The sequence below is a fragment of the Solanum tuberosum genome, unplaced genomic scaffold (genome assembly GCF_000226075.1).
Source record: "Solanum tuberosum cultivar DM 1-3 516 R44 unplaced genomic scaffold, SolTub_3.0 scf00388, whole genome shotgun sequence".
NCBI lineage: Eukaryota > Viridiplantae > Streptophyta > Magnoliopsida > Solanales > Solanaceae > Solanum > Solanum tuberosum.
In genome coordinates, this window is record NW_006239311.1 from 217,363 (window position 1) to 243,555 (window position 26,193).

The 26,193-nt window shown below is 37.3% G+C and overlaps 1 protein-coding gene across 1 annotated transcript in view; it reads right to left on the minus strand.

Moving 5' to 3' along the window:
- Positions 1-26,193, minus strand: part of LOC102602008 (D-lactate dehydrogenase [cytochrome], mitochondrial) — a 48,557-nt gene that overhangs the window by 14,044 nt on the left and 8,320 nt on the right. Inside the window, exons 6-11 of the mRNA XM_006362237.2 lie at positions 23,889-24,003; positions 22,981-23,041; positions 18,161-18,197; positions 18,029-18,090; positions 15,766-15,862; positions 3,533-3,607 (exon numbers count right to left, since the gene is read on the minus strand). Coding sequence (XP_006362299.1) covers positions 3,533-3,607; positions 15,766-15,862; positions 18,029-18,090; positions 18,161-18,197; positions 22,981-23,041; positions 23,889-24,003 — 447 coding nt within the window. The remainder of the gene's footprint in view (positions 1-3,532; positions 3,608-15,765; positions 15,863-18,028; positions 18,091-18,160; positions 18,198-22,980; positions 23,042-23,888; positions 24,004-26,193) is intronic.

A 26,193-nucleotide genomic window follows, 5' to 3' on the forward strand; every position in this document is an offset into this window, starting at 1 on the left:
GTGCTACAAGAATTAGATATAAGAAAGTAGTCACCTGAATGATGGCACGGTGCTACACAAATTAAATATGAAAAAGTAGTCACTGGAAAGATGGCACAGTGCTACAAGAATTAGATATAAGAAAGTAGTCACCTGAATGATGGCACGGTGCTACACAAATTAGATCTGAGAAAATAGTCACATTAAAGATACATGGTGACCCAACTTTTGCTAACATAATCATTGGCCAGACGGGCAACATATATGGGTGCCACCCGCCGGCAGGGGGAAGCTCTTTGATTTTCTACCAAGATCGTAGAGGCTCTGATACCATGTGAAATTAGGTCTTGGGGCCTAACTCACACCCCAAAAGCTAGCTCAAAGGGAGGAGGATTGCCCAAGCCTTATAAGGAGCCCACCCATCTCATTAACCACCGATGTGGGACTTTTGTCATTCTTTAACACCCACCTCACGCCCAGTGCTTAACATCTGGTGCGTGGGCAATTTTGATTTTGTGGGCCCCAACATCGGGTGAGATGGACCCTGCTCTGATACCATGTGAGAAATATAGGAAAAGAATATTATTGAATTATTGTTGTTTACATTATTACATTGAGACTCTATTTATAGAGTCTAGAATACAATCCTTTACCAAGTAGGATACTATTTAGTATTCCTATTTCTATTTCTATTACTATTCCTATTCTAATAGGATTGTATAAACCTATTCCTATTCTAACATCGTACATTTCATGTACTTGCGTCATTCGACGCTACATCATTTCATGATGGAGTTATAGGTATTCAGGATCATCAACGGGCAATCCATTGAGATCACCCGTTCGTCAGCCTTTGGTGAGACCTCCTTGCTTTCGAAAGACTTCAAGTCTTATTGTTTTAGTAGTATGATTTAAGGTAGTCGTGGGTCTTGTCCAAACACCTTCAAACAGTAGAGGCTTCATAAATAGACAAAGTTAGAAAGATTATTTCAGTTTCCTACTCAGACGTTTGATTTATTCTATCATTTATATTGTAAGTCAGTATTTTCAGACAGTTTATGAGATTTAGTCATTTTGTTAAAGTTCTTTAAAATTTCAGCTTCTTATGCATGTGTTTATTCTTTCGCTAAGTAGTCAGTCAGGTCAAGGATTCGCTTGGGGACCAACAAAGGTTTCGAGTGCTAGCCACGTCTAGGGTGTATGCTCGGGGCGTGATACAACATTTCCTCAATATTGAGGAATACAACGTTACTATTTCAAAAAAAATTACCCAATTACCAGGGCCCAAAGAAATATGTCCCTTAAGCCTCTACTCGAGAAAAAAAGATATTGCACCTTACCTTTGCCTTGGAAGGTCTATCTATTTGGAATAAAGTATCTCAACACAGGTTATGCTAATCAGTTGATATACATGCTTCTATACTTCACAACTAAACATGACCTAATAAAGGCTCTTATGCATGAACCTAGTTTATATCTACTACTACTAGTATCCTTAGGCCCTAGTGGCATAATAGGAAATACACCTTTTGTGCCTAGATTATAGATGACTCATAGAAAACATACCTTTTTTTTTTTTTGTAAAGGTAACATATTTGCATATTTATATCTAGACTACACAAAATCTGTGGAGTCACCCATAATTACAGAGGGATGCAGAAGAAAACACTTAATCCTTTGTCCTCTGACAAGGATTCTAAAACATCACAATAGATTCATGATCGTCTAATACTTTCCCTTACACCAAAATTAGAAAAGAACTAACACATCATTTTCCTCTTCTGAATATGATAGGATTTATCTTTAAGGCATCTTAGATTTTTCTCTTCCAAAATTGTCTACCAAATGAAAGCTGGGACAATCTTCCATCTCTCTTTCTAATCCAATTACCTTCTCTATTCCAACATGCTAGAACTTCAGGTATTCTTCTTGGCATAGCACACATAATACCTCTTAAGTTGATGAAGATTTTCAATAACTGTAGAGTCAATTTATGGTGCTAGAAGAGATGATTAATTGTCATTTGCCTCTGCCTCTTCTTCATATAAGTAGCATCTAGAATAGTTGTTACCCTCTTTTGGTTAGATTATCCAGTGTCAGAACTGCCTTTTTTTCCAATATCCATGTAAAGCAGGCAACTTTAGAATTTTAACTTTCCAAATCAACATCGTAACCAGCATGTAATCTGGTTGTGTTTGAAAGGTTGAATTCCTTATAAATTGATTTAACAGAACTTTCCTTGCTTATTCCCTTGCCAAGTCATACAGTCCACAAAAGTTGAAGCCCTCTTGAATTGTTAAAACTCTGTTGGTCGGTCTATCTCCCAATTATTTAATAATCTTCTGAAGATAAAGTTCCATCCTTGATTATTCGATACCTCTCCTGTTGTTGCTTCTTGTAGTTGAGTCAGATTATGAATGTCTGGAAAAAGTTATTTCAGAGGTCCTTGGCCAAATCAATCATCCTCCCAAAAGGATATCTTCATGCCATTTCCTATACTGAAACTTGACTTATTCATGAACTACGGCCACAAATTCTCGGTTGACTTCCAACGACCGACTCCATAAGGACCATTTACAGTTTTGGTTGTCCATTTTCCTTCCATGCCATACTTCTCCCTAATCACCTACTTCCATAATGACTGTTCTTCTGCACCAAATCTCCATAACCACTTCATCATTGAACTTTGATTATGAATACTCAACTTCTTGATTCCCAGTCCCCCTCCTCCTTAGTAGTTGTAAGGGAGTTCCATTTAACAAAATGGATATTTTTTTTGTCACAGTTTCCTTTCCACAAGAAGTCTTTCATATAACATCTATTCTCTCCAACACATTTACAGGTGTAAAAATATGGCACCTGCGCCTAACTCAACCCCAAAAGCTAGCTTATGAGGGGAGGATTGCACAAGTCCATAAAAGGAGACCACCAGTCCATTCCCCAACCAATGTGGAACGTTTACTCACTCTAACACCCCTTTCACGCCCAGGCCCAACTGGAGCGTGGACCACGAGTCCAAAGGGCGGTGAATCTGACACTGATACCATGTGAAAATATAGCACCCGGGCCTAACTCAACCCCAAAAGCTAGCTCACAAGGGGAGGATTGCTCAAGTCTATGTAAGGAGATTATCAATCCATTCCCCAACCAATGTGGGACTTTTACCCACTCTAACAACAGGTATTGGAAATACTGACATCATGCAGGTAGGCATAGCATCCAGTACAGAATTATCAGGACATTAATCTACTGTCTTTGACTTGTACTTGTTGACAATCAACAAACATTGCCCATCTGTGCACAACTATCTCTTTCTTTTCTCTAGAAATTTTACACGAAAAATCCGTACAAATCTAGTTCGCTTTTATTTTAACTCATATAAATTAAATCAGGCATAATTATATTTACATGCAATAAATTGCAAAGATGTCAATGCACTTAACAGAGCCATACAGAAAACATTATCATGATTATACATTAGGAGACTGGTCCAACAAACATCATGGAATTTAATTATCATTATTCTAATACATATTAGCTATTGAGTTCTAACCTGTATACCAGAATGCATTGTGGCTATAGCAACATCCGCTGCATCTTTAATTGTAGGAAAGTTGCACATAGCAACCTGTGCCAATATCATGTAAAAGAAAAGTTCAACCAAAAACTTTTTACAGTACAATATAAGAAGGCAAAACTCTCTCTATAATGGGGGTACATAGACTGGCCTAATACTAAGACAAACATGAAATATATGATTAAGCTTCTAACTTAATGAAGATACACGATGTCATATGGAAAAATTTATTGCATCAAATTCTGAGGGACATTACATAGATCAAAAGCAGTACCTTCAAAAAAATTATTATTGGAGAGATCACACCAATGAGGCCTAGTTTCTCTGACAAGCCTGACACCACAAGAACCTCAAATTCTTTCAAGGCTCCATAGGAACAGGGCAGTGTGTATCTTATCAAGTTCTTTTATTCTCAACAGCATCAGGGCATATGTAATTGAAGATTTCAAGAGAAGAGAGAGTCTTCTTTGTATTTCTGAATGATTTTACATATAATGAGAATGGGTACTTATAAGTTCTATGACTAAATAATGAAAGAAAATATTAGTTAATCAATTTCAATTAATACTATATCAATCTACAATCAATCTCTATCAATTTTCTCCTATAATTATGCTAGGAAATCAATATCAATCAACACTCCCCCTCAAGTTGGTGCAAATATGTCACACATGCCCAACTTGCAAACTAGAGTATGGACTACAGAAAGTCCATCTGTTGAGGCCTTTGGTAAACAACGTCAGCTAGCTACTTTTCTGATGACATATGGAACAAACTCAAGACACTACTCATAATTTTTTCTTTGATGAAGAGTCGATCAATGTCAATATGCTTTGTTCGGTCATGCTGGACTGGATTATGAGCTATACTGATTGCAACCTTGTTGTCACAATACAAGGAAAGTTTCCCTTTTTCGGACAATCTAAATTCTCTAGTAGCTTTCATAACCACGATAGTTCACAAACATCCTGGGTCAAAGCTCAATATTATGCCTCTGCGCTTGATCTAGCAACTACACTTTGCTTCTTGCTTCTCCAAGTGACCAGACTTCCTTCGATGAGTGTAGAGTAACCGGATGTAGATCTTCTATCATCTAGAGATCCAGCTCAATCCGCATAAGTAAGGGCTTCTATTTGGAGGTGACCATGTCGAGAGAAAAGTAGACCTTCCCCTGGAGCGGACTTCAGATACCAGAAAATGTGAAAGACAACTTGCATATGAGGATCTCGGGGATCATGCATCAACTCACTCACAGTATGATTAAATAGGCTATGTCTAATCTAGTATGAGAGATATGAGTCTTCCAACCAACCTCTGATATCTCTCTTTATGAACTATCTTTCCAACTCTGCTTTAGAGTTTCTGATTGTTTTCAATGGGTGATAATGCTGGCTTGCAACCCGTAACACCACCCACCCCCCCTTTTGGAATGCTTAAATTAACCCATACCTTTGGGGAAAGACTAAGGATGATTAATAAGTTAACAAGGATGTGGTAAGACATTCGGATTGTTCAATGGTCATAATTTAAGTTTTGAATTCAAGCAAGTTATAAAATAATGTTCGGCAAAAGTTATCGCAAGTTACTTTCATAATCTTTCAGAAATATGGGTTAAATGTCTCAAAGTTTTTTTCCTAATACATAAAGAGTTAGAGGGCCCAAAACCTATAAAATTGAAGGTCTACGAGTCTACTTTCCAAAGCATTATACCGTTCGTCCATACGACTTCAGAATAGAGATATTTGCATATTCGTGAAGACTCTGCAACATAGGCGGCTAGTGGGCCCCCTAGGTCGGTTGTAATTATATAAGCGGTCTTCTTTTCTTATTTTCTCATAATTTTTTGTAGAAAAACCAGTAAATTAAATCCCAAATCAACCTCATATGCTTATGATCTTGGCTTAAGCCTTTAACGGAAATTGCTCTATGTCACAAGCTTGTCGTTTTGGTATAATTGTCTCTCTGAATATCTTGATATATCTTCGGGGTGTTGTGGCAGCGGAGTAATGGCTTTATAGGGTGTTCACGGTGCTGTTCCGAGGGTGTATGTCGAGGTACGAACCTTTTTTATTGGTTTATAGCTACTTTACACCTCGGGTAGTATTTTATAGTGGAAATTTGTATTGATTGTCAGACGGTCTTAGTAATTCATATCCTTATTTGTTAACTAAGATTATCCCATGTTGTACTATCGTAGGGGTCAGGAAGAAGTACGATTGTGGTGTGAATTCAATGGGAAAAGGTATGTTAAGGCTAAACCTTTTTGGCAAATTTCCTCGTTTCCTTATGTATAGGTAAATATAACTTGTTCTTTATAATTATTTTTTTATAGTATTCAACGCCATAATAGTTGTTGATTGAGTTGGTTGTTGGAGTTATATATGTTAGCATGATTGGACAGATTCTAAATATCTGTACATATCTATGTTATAACTCTAAATATTTGTGTAATGATGATAGGAGATAGCATAGATTAATGTAGCATATTTTCAGAGATATTACAATTAGGAATAGCATATATTTAGGGATATATAGCAGATTTTTAGGCATGTAAATCAGAATTCTTTCTATTTAATGGAAGAACTCTCATTTGAGAGGGATTCATTCAGCAAAACTGACATGGTATTAGAGCCTTTTTCAGTGCTTTGATTCTTAGTGTCTTTCATCTGTGGTTTCTTTCAGAATTTTTTTTTTGAAAGTTTTGGTTCTGCTTAATGTTTTTTAGTCAACAGGATAGATTCTAAATATTTGTACATATCTATGTAATAACTCTAAATATTTGTGTAATGATGATAGGAGATAGCATAGATTAATGTAGCATATTTTCAGAGATATTACAATTAGGAATAGCATATATTTAGGGATATATAGCAGATTTTTAGGCATGTAAATCAGAATTCTTTCTATTTAATGGAAGAACTCTCATTTGAGAGAACTCATTCAGCAAAATTGACATAGCAAAATTGACATGGTATTAGAGCCTTTTTCATTGCTTTGATTCTTAGTGTCTTTCATCGGTGGTTTCTTCAGAATTTTTTTTGAAAGTTTTGGTTTTGCTTAGTGTATTTTTAGTCAACAGTAAGTCCTAAGTATCTTGGAATTTTAGGCATCTTGGAATCTTAGTCTTGGTCATTCTGGTTATTTTGTATCATTGCATTTCTATCTTCCTTAGCTTGTCAAGAACATGGCGTCATATCAGTTTGAGTCCTTCCATGTTCGGTTTACAGGAAAAAATTACTCTGCCTAGGAATTTCAATTCCAACTATTTGTCACCGGAAAAGAATTATGGGGACATATAAGCGATCCTACTCCTACTGATCCTACAAAGATCGATCAATAGAAGGTTAAAGATGCTCGGGTGATAACACCCTCTTATTGTTCACAAGACAGCAAAGGCCATGTGGGATTATTTACAAAAGGTTTACAACCAAGACCATAGCACAAGACGCTTTCAATTAGAGCATGAAATTGCTATGTATTTTCTAGGAGATCTCTCTGTTCAAGATTATTTCTCTGAATTTCAGAACTTATGGGCAGAATTTACCGATATCGTTTATGCTAAAATACCTTCTGAATCTCTCTCCACCATTCAAGGAGTTCATGAACAAAGCAAGCGAGATCAATTTTTTATGAAATTACGATCTGATTTTGAAAATGTTCGCTCCAACTTGATGAACCGTGATCCATCTCCCTCGTTGGATGTCTGTTTTAGGGAATTACTTCGTGAAGAGCAGCGTCTCTTCACACAAAATGCTTTTACATCAAGGAAATGTTGTCACTGTCGCATTTGCAGCTCAAGGGAAAGGAAAGGGCATGGATATGGCTAGAACTCAATGCTACAGTTGCAAGAAATATGGTCATATTGCTAGCAATTGTGGCAAGAAGTTCTGTAATTATTGTAAACAACAAGGACACATTATCAAAGAGTGTCCCACACGTCCTCAAAACCGTAGGACAAAATGCTTTTCAAGTTGGGATAAATGGTTCAACTACAGATAACTCGTCTTCAATAGGACAAGTTCTTACTCCTGAAATGGTACAACAAACGATCTTGTCAGCATTTTCAGCTTTGGGGCTGCAAGGTAATGAGGTAATATCTAAATTTTGGCTTGTTGATTCTGGCGCTTCCAATCATATGACCAACTCAACTAATATACTCAAGAACATCTGTGAGTATAATGGTCCAACACAAATTCAGGTTGCCAATGGTAGTAATTTACCCATTACCAAGGTTGGGGATATTACTCAAACTTTCAAGAATGTTTTTGTATCACCAAAGCTCTCCACTAGTCTTATTTCAGTTGGCCAATTAGTAGATAACAATTGTGATGTGATTTTTTCGCGTAATGGTTGCCTTGTGCAGGAACAGGTGTCGGGCACGATAATCGCGAAGAGGCCTAAAGTTGGAAGATTGTTTCCTATACACTTTTCTATTCCTCGTGTTCTAGCTTTTGCTTCTACCACTACTAAGAATGAGGTTTGGCATAAACGTCTAGGACATCCAAATTCTATTGTGTTGCTGCAAAGTGTTTTGATGTCATTCATAGTGATGTTTGGGGCATTTCACCAGTTATTTCTCATGCTCATTTCAAGTATTTTGTGACATTTATAGATGACTATAGTCGGTTTACATGGGTGTATTTTCTTCGATCTAAATCTAAAGTGTTTTCCATATTCAAGAAATTTTGGCTTACGTTGAGACTCAATTTTCCACATGCATCAAAATATTAAGATTTGATTCTGGTGGTGAATATATGTCTCATGAATTCAATAATTTCTTGCTTGAGAAAGGAATTATATCACAACGCTCTTGCCCATATACGCCACAACAAAATGGGGTTGTTGAGCGTAAAAATCGTCATCTTTTATATGTCACTCGTACTTTATTGATTGAGTCCTCTGTTCCATCTAAATATTGGGTTGAAGTTTTTGTCTACTGCTGTCTATTTGATTAATAGACTTCCATCTAAAGTGTTAAATTTTGAGTCTCCATATTATCGTCTTTTTCATAAGCATCCTAGCTATCATAGTTTTCATTTGTTTGGTTATGTTTGTTTTGTGCACCTGCCTCCTTTTCAACGCAATAAACTCTCTGTTCAATCTATTAAATGTGCTTTTATGGGCTATAGTAATTCGCAGAAAGGTTTTATTTGTTATGATCCAAAGACTAACAAATTTCGTGTTTCTAGAAATGTTATTTTCTTTGAGAATCAGTATTTCTCTTTCCTACTCATGTTGAGTCATCTTCTGTTTCTCCTCTTCTTCCTACTTTTGAAGATTTGTCATTGTCTTCTAAGCGGTTCAAACCAGGATTTGTGTATGAACGACGTCGGCCAACTTTACCCCATCCCGAAACAGATCCGCCACCTGAGACTGCTCCATAACCAGAATCTGAGATTTCTTCAAGGTCTGCTCCTCTTGAGCCTCTTCGGCGATCTACTAGAGTGTCTCAAACTCCTAAACGGTATGGTTTTTCTTCTACTTTATCCACCATCTCTATTCCAACAGGTTACTCACAAGCTTCCAAGCTTGAATGTTGGCAAAAAGCAATGGAGGAGGAACTTTTGGCTCTTAAAGAAAATAACACATGGGACATTGTTCCTTGTCCTCCAAATGTCCGTCCAATTGGATGTAAATGGGTTTATTCAATTAAACTTAATTCTGATGGAACTCTTGATCGGTACAAAGCTCGATTGGTGGTCCTTGGCAACAAACAGGAGTATGGTGTAAACTATGAGGAGACTTTTGCACCTGTAGCAAAAATGACTACGGTGCGAACTATTATTGCCATTGCTGCATCACAAAATTGGCCTCTTCATCAAATGGATGTAAAAAATGCTTTTCTTCATGGTGATCTCAAAGAAGATATTTATATGAAACCCCCACCTGGTTTGTTCTCATCACCTACATCAGATGTATGCAAGTTGAAGCGGTCTTTATATGGATTAAAACAAGCTCCAAGAGCTTGGTTTGACAAGTTTCGGTCTACTTTGCTTCAATTCTCTTTTGAACAGAGCAAATATGATTCGTCTTTGTTTCTTCGAAAAACATCTGCTGGTTGTGTTCTTCTTTTGGTGTATGTCGATGACATTATTATCACAGGAACTGATTCTTCACTAATCACTAGCCTCCAGCAGCAGCTTAAGGATTTTTTTCATATGAAAGATCTTGGTATTCTTACTTACTTTTTGGGGTTAGAAGTTCATTATAATTCTTTAGGTGTGTTCTTGAACCAACATAAATATACTCAGGGCTTGATTGCTTTGGCTGGTCTTCAGGAATCTTCCTCTGTAAATACTCCATTGGAATTGAATGTGAATGTAAAGTACTGTGGTGCGGAAGGAAATCTTCTTCCTGATCCAACTTTCTATCGGCAATTAGTTGGGAGCCTAAATTATCTTACTATTACTCGGCCTGATATCTCTTTTGCAGTTCAACAAGTGAGTCAATTTATGCAGGCTCCACGCCATCTACATTTGGTGGTTGTCCGTCGCATCATTCAATATCTCTTGGGAACATCTACTCGTGGATTATTCTTTCCTAGTGGTTCTGAGATTCAGCTTAATGCATTTAGTGATTCTGATTGGGCTGGCGTCACGGGTTGGTGCATGTTTCTTGGAGATTCCTTGATATCTTGGAAGAGCAAGAAGCAAGACCGTGTATCAAAATCTTCCACCGAATCTGAATATCGGACAATGTCTACTGCTTGCTCAGAGATTGTTTGGCTTTGTGGTTTACTTGCAGAAATTGGATTTCCTCAATCAAATCCCACTCCTCTCCATGCTGACAACACAAGTGCTATTCAGATTGCTACTAATCCAGTTTTTCAGGAAAGAACCAAACACATTGAAGTAGACTGTCATTATATCAGAGATGTTGCAGATAAGAGAGTCATTACTCTTCCACATGTATCCAGTGATCTTCAAATAGCTGATGTGTTTACAAAGTCTGTGGCACGACAACGTCATCAGTTTCTGGTAGGCAAATTGATGCTTTTTGATCCACCGACATCAATTTGAGGGGGGATGTTAGCATGATTGGACAGATTCTAAATATCTGTACATATCTATGTTATAACTCTAAATATTTGTGTAATGATGATAGGAGATAGCATAGATTAATGTAGCATATTTTCAGAGATATTACAATTAGGAATAGCATATATTTAGGGATATATAGCAGATTTTTAGGCATGTAAATAAGAATTCTTTCGATTTAATGGAAGAACTCTCATTTGAGAGAACTCATTCAGCAAAATTGACAATATATATGTATATGTATAGAGTTGAGTTTCCCGTTTTGCAATTTGTTTGGTTTAGCTGCTACCACATGTTAAAAGCATCGCAAGAATCCTCTCATATAAGTTGTCATTGCTTAGTTGGCTGTTGATAGCTTGTTGCCTAGCCGATGCCTTAAGGGCTTTGTAATTAGCTCTGTAGCTTTTCACGTTGATATTGGCAGCATAGCAATTAGTTTGGCATAAAATTATGTGATTGCAATGCCTATAAACTACATAGCTCTCCTATGGGCCTTTGGTATATCTTGATGCCTATAGAGCTAAAAATTAGAGTTGTAGTTTTACCTTACGATAATAGCTTCGTGGCCGCCTATTGAATTATAGTGGTGAGTTGTTAGGTGTTCCACCTATTTGTTAGAGACCTTATACTTCAACGCGACAAACAAATTATTGTGTAGGTCGCTTAGAAAGTCACCTTACTTGTTGATAAATCAGAAGATTGTTTGATTCATCAGTTGTTAGTATTTCGGACCAAGACTTTAAGCCATATATATCCCTTTATTGTTGCCTAGAAGGGACTTTGACAAGCTTAGCTTGCCTATGGAGCTATACTTCGCTTATAAGAGCTATAAAATATCAAGAAAGACCATGTTGAAGACTATAGAGCTATATTGAAGTCTACACATTTATGAACTTCATTTATGCCTAAGTTGACAATTTTGACCATTAGTAGGGCCTTGTGTGCTCGAGGTGAAGCTATAGGAGCCCAGAAGGCTCAAATACAATTATAAAAGCCTAGAAGGCTTAGTTAAAACTATATGAGCCCAAAAGGCAAAAGATACATATATAGGACCCCAAGTGTTCTCAAGATATAGTAAATCTTAGGAAAGATATGGCTAGTTGATGTCGCCAAGTTACACATTGCCTTATTCGGCTAAGTTAGCTATCGTGGTTGATATAGATATTCCTCATTGGGATATATATTCTGTTATTAGCGACCCCATGTTTAGGTAAGGCGTGATGATTATTTGTTAAGTTACTTATAGCCACATTGCTTGCCTTCAAGATATTTGATTGTTAGTTGTTGCCCTCAAAGCAATTAAGATTAGCTGGAGAAATAAGACATTTGCCTACTGGGCTATGTACAGCTTGCCTAAGAGGGCTATGTGCTGCCTACGGGGCTATATTGTTGCCTAAGAGGTCTATATTGATGGTTAAGAGGGCTATGTGCTGCCTACGGGGCTATATTGTTGCCTAAGAGGTCTATATTGATGGTTAAGAGGGCTATGTGCTGCCTACGGGGCTATATTGTTGCCTAAGAGGTCTATATTGATGGTTAAGAGGGCTATGTGCTGCCTACGGGGCTATATTGTTGCCTAAGAGGTCTATATTGATGGTTAAGAGGGCTATGTGTTGCTTACGGGGCAATATTGATGCCAAAGAGGGCTACAAGATGCCTGTGGTGCTATTATAAGGTACTGATTGCCTTCAGGGCTATGTATAAAGTGTCTAAGAAGCTATTGAGGTGTAATAACTGCCTAAGGGGCTAGGGGATTACCGGTAGGTGTGTATAGACTAAATTGGCACCTTCCGAGCATATAGGGGCTCGGGTAGGTGGTCTTGTTCGTACATATCGAGCTAATGGGAGCTCAGCTAGGTTGTTGTTTGATTATATTTTATATGCTTAGATTCAGGAGCAAGATAGTACACTCATCTTATTCTTGACTTCCTACCTTATTACTTTCGGTATATTATGATACTTGCTCAGTTATTCTATTTCCTTCGTCCATTATTTCGTACTGATGCCACATTGCCTTGGGGCGCTACATTCTTGCCTACATGTCTTGATAGACAGGTACATAGGTGTCCTCAATAGTGTAACCGAGTTCTAGCAAATAAGCCAGCTCCCCTTCTTCCGAAGTTGCCAGATATGAGGTTTGCTAGTGTTTTGTGATGTTCATCTGATGGGTAGATTAGGGCCCTATTCCGCCAAATAAAATACTCGTAAAGGCTTGCAAACTTTGGGTTGCATAGATGTGTTGTGAGTTTTGCTAGGCTTGTTGTTTTGTCCTTTTAGAACAGTGGCTTATTGGCCTTGCTCATATATTTATATGTGTTCAGTTATATGTTTCTAAAATATCATGGTGGCCTCGACGGACCGCAAAACATTGCTTCTTTTTAAACATGATAGTGGCTTCGATGACCCACACATGATTTAGTTTCTATTCTATATGAATTGTTGGAATTAGCTGAGTTGATTGCAGGGTGTGTTGACAGGGGCTTTTCTGGCCGAGGGCTTATTTTTAAGTCGAGATGTACTTGTTTGTTTTATTTATTTAAGGGATGCTATTACATTGGCGGCGTAGTTGCCGAGCAATGGTCGGCTTAGAGTCAAGTGTGGCACTAGGTTCAATTGCATCCCTAAGTTGGGGGGTGTCACACAACCTATCATACTTTTCTCTTTCAACAAACTTTCTTTGAAAAATAAAGATTCCTCTTTTTAATCTAGCAACCTCAATTCCCAAGAAGTAGTGTAGTCTCCTAGATCCTTAATCTCAAATTCTTGTGCCATTAACTTCTTCAATTGGGCCATCTCCTCCTTGCCATATTTTTCATTACGATGTCATCAACACAAACTATGAGAAGAGTGAGTTTACCCTTTTGATGTCTCATAAAGAGGGTATGATCAACATTGCTTTGTTAATTACCAAGGGAGATCATTGCTTTACTAAATTTGTCAAACCAAGCTCTAGGAGATTGCTTCAATACGCACAAGGCTTTCTTTAGTTTGCATGCCTTTCCTTAACTTTATTCAATACCAAAACCAGGAGGAATCTCCATGTACACTCTTCATTTATTCACATCAAACCTTTGTAAGTTCCCGTCAAGATTAGCTGCACAAGACAAAAGAAATCTAGTAGTGTTCATTTTCACAACCGGAGCAAATGTTTCTTGATAATCCACTCCATATGTTTGAGTGAATTCCTTAGCCACCAATCTTGTCTTGAAGCTTTCAGTGGAGCCTTCGGCTTTATGTTTCAAGTGAAGGCCCATTTGCGACCTCCATGAGGTGGTGTAAGGTTTGTGTACACTCTACCCTCCCTAGATTCCACTACGTGAGATTTTAGTTTTCACTGGGTGGGTATGTTGTTGTTGTTGGTGGTGGTGGTGGTGAAGACCCATTTGCAACCAATCAACTTCTTGTCTAGTGGTAATGCGACAAGTTCCCAAGTCCAAGTCCATATATGGAGACCAAATTCTCATCCCTTTTTCGATGTGGGAATTCATAACACTCCCCCGCACGCTTAGACCTCGTTAACTAGAGCGTGCACACTATAATATGGGGGCCCAACATCGGTGAACAAAGAATGAGGATGTGTTTGACTCTGATACCATGTAGAGATGAATCTTGGACCTAACTCAACCCCAAAGGTTAGCTTATGAGGGGAGGATTGTCCAAGTCCATATAAGGAGACTAAATTCCCATCCCTTTTTAGATGTTGCAATTCTTAACAGTTTTTAAGTCTCAGGAAGAAATTCCACAACTAGCCAGTGACTTCGCATTGGATGAACAAATGATTGACTGTTCCTGCAATTTTCCCATAGATAAAGATCTAGAGCAAAGTGGAATTACCCTCTTCATTAAATTCTCGTGTCAACACAGCTTTTTTAGCTAGTAACCACACAAAGCAAGACACCTTGTAGGGAATCTTGGCTTTCCATATATCTCTCCAACGCCATTTGAGTAGCTGGAGATTTTGAAGGTTCAGCTTCCTGTATGATGCACCTACTTTAAAAATCCCTTTACTGTTTCCCAACCACTGCAATCTGTCCTGCCCTGTTTCCAGACCACTAGACTGATCAATGCTTATAAAAAATTATGTTACTCTTGGAATTTCCCAGTCATTGAGGTGTCTTCCAAATACAAAATTCTACCCTTGAGGAGTCCATAAGTCAGCTATAGTACGCTGTTGCTGAAGAACTAAATTTTGGATTCAGGGAAGATTTCCTTCTCCATGCCAATCATCCTTCCAGAATCTAGTTTTTATGCCATCTACCACTTCAATCTTGATGTTTGGTTTGAATTCATTCCAAAGTTCTCTAACGGATTTCCATAAGCTAACACCATAAGGAGTGGTAACCTCCTGTGTCATCCAACTATCACTCTCTTCATATTTTGCATTTATGATTGTGCCCCACAGATTCTGATTATCATTTGAGTATTTCCAAAGCCACTTCATCCTCAAAGCTTTGTTCTGGTTCTTCATGTTCTTGATCCCAAGTCCCTCAACTCTCTTTTCAGTGATCACAGTTTTCCATTTGACCAAGTGATACCCTTTTCTTTCCTTGTTCCCTTGCCACAAATTTTCTCCGGATGCTATCCAACCTATTGATGATTCCTGTTGGGACAGGAAATAATGACATCATATATGTCGGAAGTGCATCAAGCACAGAATTTATCAGAGTTAGTCTTCCCTCTAGTGAAAGGTACTGAGACTTTGATAATTCTTGAGATTTATATACCAGTTTTTTGTAGTTCTCTTAGATGATCCACAGTGTGGAATTTGGGGAAGAGTTTTAGATAAATAATTTGAGATACTAATTGTTTTGTAATTAATTATTATATTATTTGAAATACTTATTTAATTTATTAAATATTGTAAATTGATGGTGAAGGTATGGAATTTGGTCAGCCTGGCCGGTGTTGTGTGCTGGGTGCGAATCACGTCTAGGGGGAAATTTTGGACATGACAATATAATTATCATGAATGAGAAGATTTCATGTTTAACATTTACCATTTGTTCAGAAGACCAGAAAACAACATTTCTTTTTCCATGTAAATTGATTATGAGTTTTTGACGGTAGAAGGTTAAAATGTAAGAGGATATTCCCCAAGTACGTGAAATAAATTACAGAGTTGAATGTTACACTAAAGCATGTCTGTCAAGGAAAAGGAAAAACAGTAAATACCACTGACGATTGTGGAAGTTTCTGCAAGCGCAAAGTAATTTCAGTTATAACACCCAAAGTGCCTTCACTTCCAATCAGCAGCCGTGTCAAATCATATCTGCAATAGGCAGTTTCACCACTTTAAACGAATGCTACGTGGACAGTTTCTTAATGTACAAAATTGAAAACTGATATCAAAACTAAAATAAAGAATTGTTTTGTAAGTGAGAAAGAAAATAACTGCAAATTATAAGGTAAGAAACATTCAAATGATCATTCCAGAAATGTTTAATCATACTGATAGTCATCACATTTCTTCAGAATGAAGAACAGAGAATATATGAACAAATAGATAGAAGTGTGAGAATACACAAACCTTATGTAGTAAACATTAGACGTTGCAGAATGATTTTTTTTTTTGAAATGATAAGTCATCATTAATATATCACAAGGAGGTACAGTCATAAATTTTACATATCAAAACCAAAAGTACATCTTTTCTAATTTTTTGAAGGGATTTATTAAGATGTATCACTGCTTTGACATCATTGCCAAAGTTCTGTTTACAACAAAATAAAACGAAACTAAACACTTCATTTTGCCATTCTGGAAAGAGTTGCCTTTTGTCTTTAAACTTCTTTTTCAAATATGTATAATTGAAACTTCTTTTTCAAATCCCGTCTGTAACATAGATCCACTGCTTTCATGACATCATTCTTGATAGTTGAGAAGAAACGAACACTAGGACTAACTCAATCCCAAAAGCTAGATCGTAGGAAGTATCACCCAAGACCAAAAAAACAAAGACCACAACATATTCCCTTAATAGGTGTGGAACTTAATATCCCCCTTCCACACGCCCAAAACTGAGCAACTCAATTAGAGTATCAATAACATAACATGGTGACCCAACATGGAGAAAAGCAATTTGATGGTCTTGACACTGACACCATATTGAAATTGTGTGATCCACTCATCTATGAGGTTAAGCTCTGAAAGAGAGTACATTTTTATTTAATTAATTGTCTTCATTAATTATATACGAGCATGATTGAAAGAACCATATGGTATATCCACCAGGTTCGGGTGCTTTATTATTAGCCCATTGCCTAATAATATCTAAAATTACTTGCCTTGCAAAGGGCCTCCATGACCACATGTCTTCCTCCTCAATAATTTTATGATATACTATGTAAATATTACCTGAGTCTCCATTTTCGTTAAATATTGCCATGTCTCTTAGAAGCTTTGTATAGTATCTAACAAAGCCATTGAATAGTTTCCATGCTCACTATCATTTCTCTTGAAGTTCGTCCTTCTTTCAACCCACTCATACCAGATGATTAATTCAAATATCATATCAAAACATTTTAACACTAGTAATATAGTAGACCCTTCTATACATTAATACAAAATCAATGGGGTCATTTGATTGCTTACTAGCTATGTGGGATCATAATGCAACAATTGTTTATGCGGTGATAAATAATGACGGAATTGTTATATGGTGATTAACAACGAAATGATACATGAACCACTTAGTTTAAAAGGGAATTTTTGTCTTTAAATATTTTGATCCCCTCATTGCTAGTGCACGTTTCCTTATTCCACATTCTATCGTGTATAAAATAAAAAGTAAATTTCCACATAACTTAAAATGGGTATTTATCTTATGCAATATTTTATATTGGGATTAATTTCTTTAAAATGGGATTTTATATTGGGATTTCATTATACTTGTATTTAAAATGTTATCCTAGCAATTCATGAAATTATCTTAAAACTTCGTGAAAAATATTCTCAATTTCTCCCCCTCCCTTCTCCCCAGCCCCTCACAACTGATGAAGAACTCCAAAATTTGTCTCCCATATTATTAGCTTGCAATGCAACCAAATACCTCCTCTCTTACGCACAGCTTGCTTCCCAACATGCAGAATCTCGGTGAATCTACTTTCAAAATTCATAATGTGCGACTTTTTGGAGTTCAAATTCCATCTCTATCTGAGTTGACTGGAGGCCAACTCCTTCAACCGACCTTCCTCGTTAAAATTAGTGGAATTCTTGTTTGATAAATTACCAAGAGAAACAAGGGGAAAACAATGAAAACAAACAGCATTATCCTTACAGAGAAGATGCCTGTGCTTCCGGTTAGCATACTTGCTGAAAACCAAACTGCCTATTTTCATTCTTCATTTAGGGTATTAAAAGCAAGATCAAGTCGTCAGAATGAAAAGGAAAAAGAGATAAAGTTATGAAACTTTGAGACTGATATAAGAAAACGCACCCAGCAGCACTTTTCCTGGCACGGGATGCAGTCTTCATAACTTCTCCATCAGCTAGAACAACCTGCAAGAGAAACTAAATTTAGAAACTGGATGTCCCATCTATACAAGTTTTCGGTGTCAACATTACAAACCTTGAGGTTGATGACATTATCACGCATTGTACCATACCTACATGCTAAGAGAAAGAACTCTTAGTTGGAAACAAGCCAGAGAGTAATAAATCTAAGATTGACAGGATCAAGATAATTGTAAATCAAATATTGATCAGATCACACTCAGTATTTTTTGCTCCAAATTGAGATGTAATTTTTCAAAAACTGTCAACAAGCATACACAACTTCCTCCTCTTGCATTTTCTTATTGGGGCCACTGCAGATGAACCATCAATAACTATAGTCAAAGGGAAAAAGCTCAAATAAGCCATTGAACTATCAAAAATGGTCTATCCATGCCACTCGTTAATAGTTGGGCTAAATGCCACAGCGATTGACACATTTGGCCCATTCGTGTATGTGAGAAATATAGGAGAAAAATACTATTGAATTGTGTATCTACATTGTTACACTGAGACCCTATTTATAGACACTATATTACAATTATTTTTCAAGAAGGATTCTATATACCATTCATGTTCCTATTCCTATTGCTATTCTAACACTCCCCCTCAAGCGGGTGCTTACAAGTCATATGTACCGAGCTTGTTATAGATGTAACTGGCACGAGGACCGGTGAGGGATTGGTGAAAATATCTAGCAGTAGATCCCTTGACTTCACGAATTTTGTAACAATATCTCCTGAGAGTATCTATTCTCTGACAAAAAAATAGTCAATCTCAATGTGCTAAGTCCTCTCATGAAATACTGGATTTGATGCGATATGAAGTGTCACTTGATTATCACATACAAGTTTCATCTGATCAATTTCTCCAAATTTTAGTTCTCTCAGCAATTGTTTGATCCAAACTAGCTCACAAGTTGCTATAGCCATTGTGTAACACCCCAAAAATTTCTAAATTAAGACTTGAAGCATTCTTCATTTGAGTATAAGCATTCTTAACTGTTTTTTAAATGTTTCTTTCAATTTGATGCTTATGTATGCTTGAGTTAGTCTTCAACTTGTCAGCCAGGATGAGGGTTCGCTTGAGGGCCAACAATGGTTCTCGAGTGCCAGCCACGTCTAGGGTGTAGGCTCGGGTCGTGACACATTGCTCGATATTTTGCTTTTGCACTAGACCATCAACCACACTTTGTTTCTTACTCTTCCAGGACACCAAATTACCTCTTACTAAAACACAATATCCAAATGTAGAGCGTCTATCAACGGGTGATCCTACCTAATCAATAGTTGTATATCCAGTGATAATGATCATGGCCTCGATCCTCGAATAGTAGTCCTTTACTTGGAGGTGATTTTATATACCGCAGAATATGAACAACTACATCCCAATTACTATCAAAAAGGAAAGTTTTAAATTGACTTACAACACTCATAAGAAAAGAGATGTTAGGTCTAGTCACCGTGAGATAATTCAACTTTACAACCAACTGCCTATACCTTCTCAAATCACTAAACGACTACCTCTGTCCGAGTTTACAATTTGGATCCATAGGAGTGTCAATAGGTCTACATCTCATCATTTTTGTTTCCTCGAGAATGTCTACAACATACTTGCGTTGAGAAATAACAATGCTTGATTTGAACTAAGAAACCTCAATACCTAGAAAACACCATAATTTACCAAGGTCTTTAGTCTAAAAATGTTAAAAGAGATGTTTCAAATTAGTGATACCAACTTGATCATTGCCGGTAATAACAATATTGTCAACGTAAATCGCCAAATAGAGACATAAATTTGGTACAGAATGCTGATAAAACACAGAGTGATCAACTCCACTACGAGTCATGCCAAACTCCTGAATATTGTGTTGATCTTCCCATATCAGACTCGACCCACCCCCCCGAGAAACAAAACTAGGTGATTCTTCCATATAGACTTCTTCATCAAGATCATCGTGCAAAAAAGCATTCTTAATGTCTAACTAATGAAGAGGCCAATGACGATTGGCAACCATAAATAAAAATAGATGGCCAAATGGTATATTTTAGCTACAAGAGAGAAAATATAGCAGTAATCCAACCCAAATATCTTAGTATACCCTTTAGCAACAAGGCAAGCCTTAAGCCGATCAATTTGACTGTGTAGACCAACTTTGACTGCATAAACCCAACGACAACCAACAATAGATTTACCTGCAAGAAGGGAAACAAGCTCCCAAGTACCACTCATATGTAAAGCAGACATGTCATCAAACTTAGTTTGCCTCTATCTTGGATGAAAAATTGTTTCACCTGCAGTCTTAAGGATGGAAATAGAGGACACAGATGATACAAAGGCATAATAAGGAGATGATAGACAGTGATAACTCAAGAAAGTATAATGGGGGTTAGTATTACTAGTGGATCGTAAAACTTTTTGAAGTGTAATCGATTGTTTAGGTGGAGGCAAATTTGTTGTAGGAGCAAGGTCCAGTAAATGACATGAATCATCTAGGCTTAATGTTGGACGTGAACGATGATGATAAGTCGGGAGTGGTGGCACAGCAGATGGAGATGTAGAATTGACTGTATATTCCTCAAAGGTTGGTATAGGTAAAACCTGAGATATGGTTAAGGCCTCAAAGTTATCAGCATGATCAAAAGGTGTATAATAAGGTTTAGATTCAAAGAATGTAGCATAGACTGACATAAGGTATTGATGAAGATTAGGTGAATAGCAACAATACCCTTTTTGAACTCGAGATTAACCAAGAAAAACACATTTGAGAGCACGAGGGGCTAATTTATCTTTCTTAGGGATGAGTCATGAACAAAAAAATACTCGCAAAAACACGAAGGGGGTAAAGTAGAGATGTGACTCGGGAAACAACATGGAGTAGGAATCTAATTTTGAATGGAAGATGAGGGAATTCTATTAATTAAATAGCAAGATGTGAGGACTGCATCACCCCAAAAATGCAGCAGAACATTTGATTTAATGGGAAGAGTGAGCAGTCTTAATCAGATGTCTTTATTTCCTTTTTGCTTCCTTATTCTGTTGAGGGGTGTACCGACAAAATGTCTGGTGAATAAGTTCTTGGTAAGTCATAAACTCCTGAAACTGGGAGGATAAATATTCTAAGGAAGCTAAGGGGTGTACCGACAAGATGTCTGTTGAATAAGTCCTTGGTAAGTCATAAACTCCTGAAACTAGGAGAATAAATATTCCAAGGCATTAACACTACGAAAAATACAAATAGAGACACCAATTTGATTTTGCATTTCAGCACAAAAAATTTTGAATGGAGAAAATAACTTAGAACGATCTTTCATTAAGGAATTCAAGTACATCTTGAATAATCATCAAACTGCCCAAGCTGCATGCTTCATTAAGAAAATCCAAGTACATCTTGAATACTTTAATTCACTGAGGTCTTTAGTATGGAAATGTTAAAAGAGATTTGTTTCAAATTAGTGATACTAACTTGATCATTGCTCGTGATAACGATATCGTCAACGTATTCCACCAAATAAATATACATTTGGTGCAGAATGTTGATTAAGCATAGAGTGATCAACTCCACTACGAAGGGGTTGCACGGATTAATCATGCATGCCGCCATGCGCCCAAGTTGCACGGTGACATGCACATTGGGCATAGATGTCAACTAGCAATAGTCACCTCGAAGTGTCTTCAACACCTCTACTCTCTTATAAATGCTTTAATAAAAACAAGTATCGAGAGATGAAATCAGCATTTAGACATGCAATTTTGAAATCATGAGATGAAATCCCAAATTTTCCAAAAAGCTTGATTCGATAATTTCACATTTTTCAAATACAAATATTGACCCATAAGTTTACATTTTGTAAAAGAAAAGAACCACCATTTTGTATGTACCTACTCTTTATTTCATATGTAAACAAAATTTATAGTTGATATTATTACCCTTACCAACCTTTAAACCATTTACATCGGATATAACCATTTTTCTCACCTACCAAATTTATTATTTTTTCAAACTAACGCCTACTTTATTTAGTATTACCAACCAAATTCAATAGTGTTTTTGACTATTCATATCGCATGGTCATGAGTGTTAGTTCATCTTCTTGATCATCTGATCGAGAAATGTATATTCAACGTGACGAGATTTTCCGTATTATGTGGGAGGGTTATATTAAAGAGTACTACACTACAACTCGTGTTTAATTTTACTTTTTTATTAGAGTAAAGTTCGATCAATAAATGTTGTATTATTTTTTAGAATAGCTTTGTGATAGTGTATCATACTTTTGTTATGAACTTTTGCTTATTTAGTAAAATTTTATAAAAAAATTAGAGCAATTTTGATAGTTTTCCAATTTATGGGTTTTTTTATGTTTATGAACAAAAAATTAAAAAGTCAAATTGCATATCCAAACAAAAGTTCATCTTCATCTCATATGATTTCATATCATGATTTCATCTCACATGGTCAAGTGGGCCCTTAGAAAGAAAAGTCACATGATGTATTTTTTTTATAACCATGGCGTCGGGGCTAGCTTTCTCGCACCTCAACTAATTCCATAGAATATCTTTCATCAACAACAAGCAACAGATACTAGGTAACTATGTCCACCAAGGTTAGGACAGATGGGAAGAATCACCTAGTGTTTTTGTCTCTGCTGGAATTTGAACCTGAGACCTCTTGTACTCAACCCACTTCATTGACCACTTGGCCACACCCTTGGGTGCCACATGATGTGTTAATTAATCGTAGTATAGCTTTAAGATTTGCCACAACACTTAATAGGAAAAGAGAGAGAGAGAGGAGTTAAATTCTGAAGGCACATGGATATAACTAAAGAACATTTTCCAGCAGCAAATGCAATGATCAGATTAACACCATGGAAACAGTCTCAGAGCAATTACCTCACTGCTAAAGAACCAGAGCAGCGTGTAGCACACATTCCTCCGATGGTTGCCCCAGGTCCTGAAACAATGTCATGTTCACACTTCTCAGAATATAAGTACACTTACGACATTTCACCTGAGATGAGCAGAGACTTCGTACATAATAGTGAACAAAATTTTAAATTAATAATGGAGCAAGGACAAAAAAACAAGGAAAAAGATATAATCTGCTCAGCACTATATTTTTAGCCCAACATTACCAGTTTCAAAAAAAAAAAAAAAAAACTATTGTCTTTGCCCATATTTGTTTTTTATTTGGACCAACTTAAAACAGGAATCCTTCAAACAAACTAATAAATCACTTCAGAAAGATTCTTTTTTTTAATGATAAGTAACATCAGAAAGAGTTTTGCACTTCCCAAATTGTTCAAATCTTTTGTTCTACATTTCTCTTACAGTTGAATGGAAAAAAAAATGCTTTTTTTATGAAGATCATAGTCTGATCTAACTTTTACTGATACAATTTTGAGCACTTATTGTCATGTTATATGGCAATTGATAAGCTAATATGAAAGGATGGATGGTATTGAATACTGGAAACCTATGCATAGAATGTGTCTGGGAAAAATATACATTGCCTAATTTTCCACTTTACTGTCAAAGTGCTTTTATCATTTCCTACTTAGCTAAATATAATGATAATGAACTTTTTAAATGCCTTAATCATGTGTATGGAAAACATCAATTTTTAGCTGGTGCACAATGTCTAAATGACTGTTCAGCAGTACTCCCAAAAAATAAATAATAAGTTTGAAACATCCTAAAGCCCAAGAAAGGAATTTATTCTGAGAGAGAGACAGAGAGAGAGAGTAGGAGTGACAGAAAACTACAAACACTTTTAACCAAAGAAATATAACAGGACTGACCAGGATCAAGGGGGAAAAAGAGACCATACGACTCCAAGTATTCATTGAGCTCCATCCATCCAATGCCTGGTTCAACCACCACATCCATGTCCTCAACATGCAAAGCTTTGACACGCTACATTTTAAGTAGATTCACAAAGAAAAGTAAGGACTAGGGGCAAGGACCAGGGAATAATGCAAGAATATGATTGCAAAATGATTTTTTTCATGACTGCAATTGCCAAGACAGCCATCATGTTTAACTGAAACTGCATCATCACACTGGACACAGTTGACTGGAATTACCAAATTAATATATTCACAACTTACTTAAGTTCTTTGTAAACAGAGTGAAGTCATGCAATTTTTGGAGACACGAAAATGAAAAAAAGCTCCCAGGCACGTTTTCCTAGGTAAAAGCTTAGGGACCCTTCTGGCCCTGTGCTACACCACCTCCGGTGAACTTCTTTCACCGGAGATCTAATCCTTTTTTTTCTTTTTTTTAAGACGACACACACCTTCTTTCTTTTAGATGGCTGATAGAATCTATTTCCGACTTGGGGGAAAGTCTTACGATTTGACAAAGTCACATCTCTCTTCAGGAACCTGGTTTGAATGGGTGGAGGATGCAAGATTATATATGCGCAGGATGAAGCTTAGCAGTCCTGCTCTTTCTTGGTTGTGTAAAAGATTTCAAGAGGCTTCAGATATCAAAGGAAAATCCTTTAAAGCTTGGAAATGCAGAGATAGGACTACCCATATTTATTGCAATCTCAAGTTCAATACGTTTGGGAGGTTTCTGTCTGTTATTACAGTTAATGGAGAGGAGAGATCTGTGATTATTCTCCCGGAGAATGCATTTAATGAAGGATGGACCAATTTATTGCAAAAAATTGAGCCTTTCATTAATGACACCAAACAGGTACAGAAATTGAATGGTAATACAGGGGGAACAAGTACAAAAGGGGACAAAGGAAAGGGGAGTTACAAGGATGCAATCCAGAGGAATAGATGGTCGGCAAACTATTCATCAGAGTCTTTGGAGAAGAACAACGAGGACGATACAGATCCACTGAGAAGAAGTCTGGTGGGATGCTTTCCTAGCTGTGACGAGATCCCAACTCGTAATGACCTTCGAAAATGGGTTCACCAAACTTGGCAGGGCATTTTCAACATCCAAATTTTCGATTTGAATGGGATCCAGTTTCTGTTCGAATTTCAATCAAGACGAGATGCTGAAAATGTTCTAGCAGGAAGATGGATGAGAAATAATCAGTGCATGGAGTTAGAATGGTGGTCCCCTACGACAGGGGCCTTTCCAATGCAAAAGAAATTTGATTGGTTTTGGATCCGCATCTTAGGGCTCCCTCTTCAACTATGGTCGGATGAAGTAATGAAAGACATAGGAGACCAGTGTGGCGGGTGGCTGGAGACAGAAGAGGAAACCCAACTTCGAAACCACTTGAGATGGGCTCGGATTAGAGTCAGAGGACCTATGGAAGATATACCGACAACAGTTGAGGTCGACGACGGTGAGTCCACTTTCACCTTGCCAGTATGGTGTGAAGCTCCGGCGAGGTTTAGGCCCAGCAGTGATAAAGTCCTCGAACACCGAGAAGCAAGGAAACAACTCTTTCGAGGTGAATCAAGTTTGATGGGGACCTCTCAGAGCAATTATCCGTTGGATAATGGAAAGTACAATGAGGACAAAGGCTTGCAGGAGACTTTTATTTCAAAAAGAAAAGAGGGCCATGTGGCTTTGACTGAAGGGCACGTGGTTGCCCTAATTCAAAAGATGGGGCCTGATTTAATTAAAGAGCAGTTGGGCCTTTTGGGCCTTTTGGGCCATTTAAAAAATAATAAAGAGTCTGGAATGAAGGAAGTCCAATGTCCCCACACTTCAAAAATTCCTGAAGCAGAGCCTTTCATCGATAATATTCTCGGGCAAGAGGCTATGCCTTCACCGAGACCATGTCTCTCTGAGGAAGAACTTGGAATGCTGGAAAGCCCCTCTCCTGGAACCCTAGAATGTGTTAAAGAGAGAGAGGATGGTTCAGTGGAGGGGGAGAACAGGCCTGTGGCTATTATTGAGGAATTTGGGGGAGGGGAAAGTTTTAATTATTCTGATAAGGAAGCGGGACCTCGAGGTGATGAAGGGGCAGGGCAATTGACGAACTTTGAAGAACCATTACCCCTCCAAATTAATGATTCCTTCTCGGAGCAAGAAATTGAGGATAAAGCTTCTCTTTGGGTCCAGTCAAATGTCCTAAAGCTCAGTCAATTGTTTGGGGCAGCCTTTGAAGGCTGCGATAAGGTGGCCTTTGAT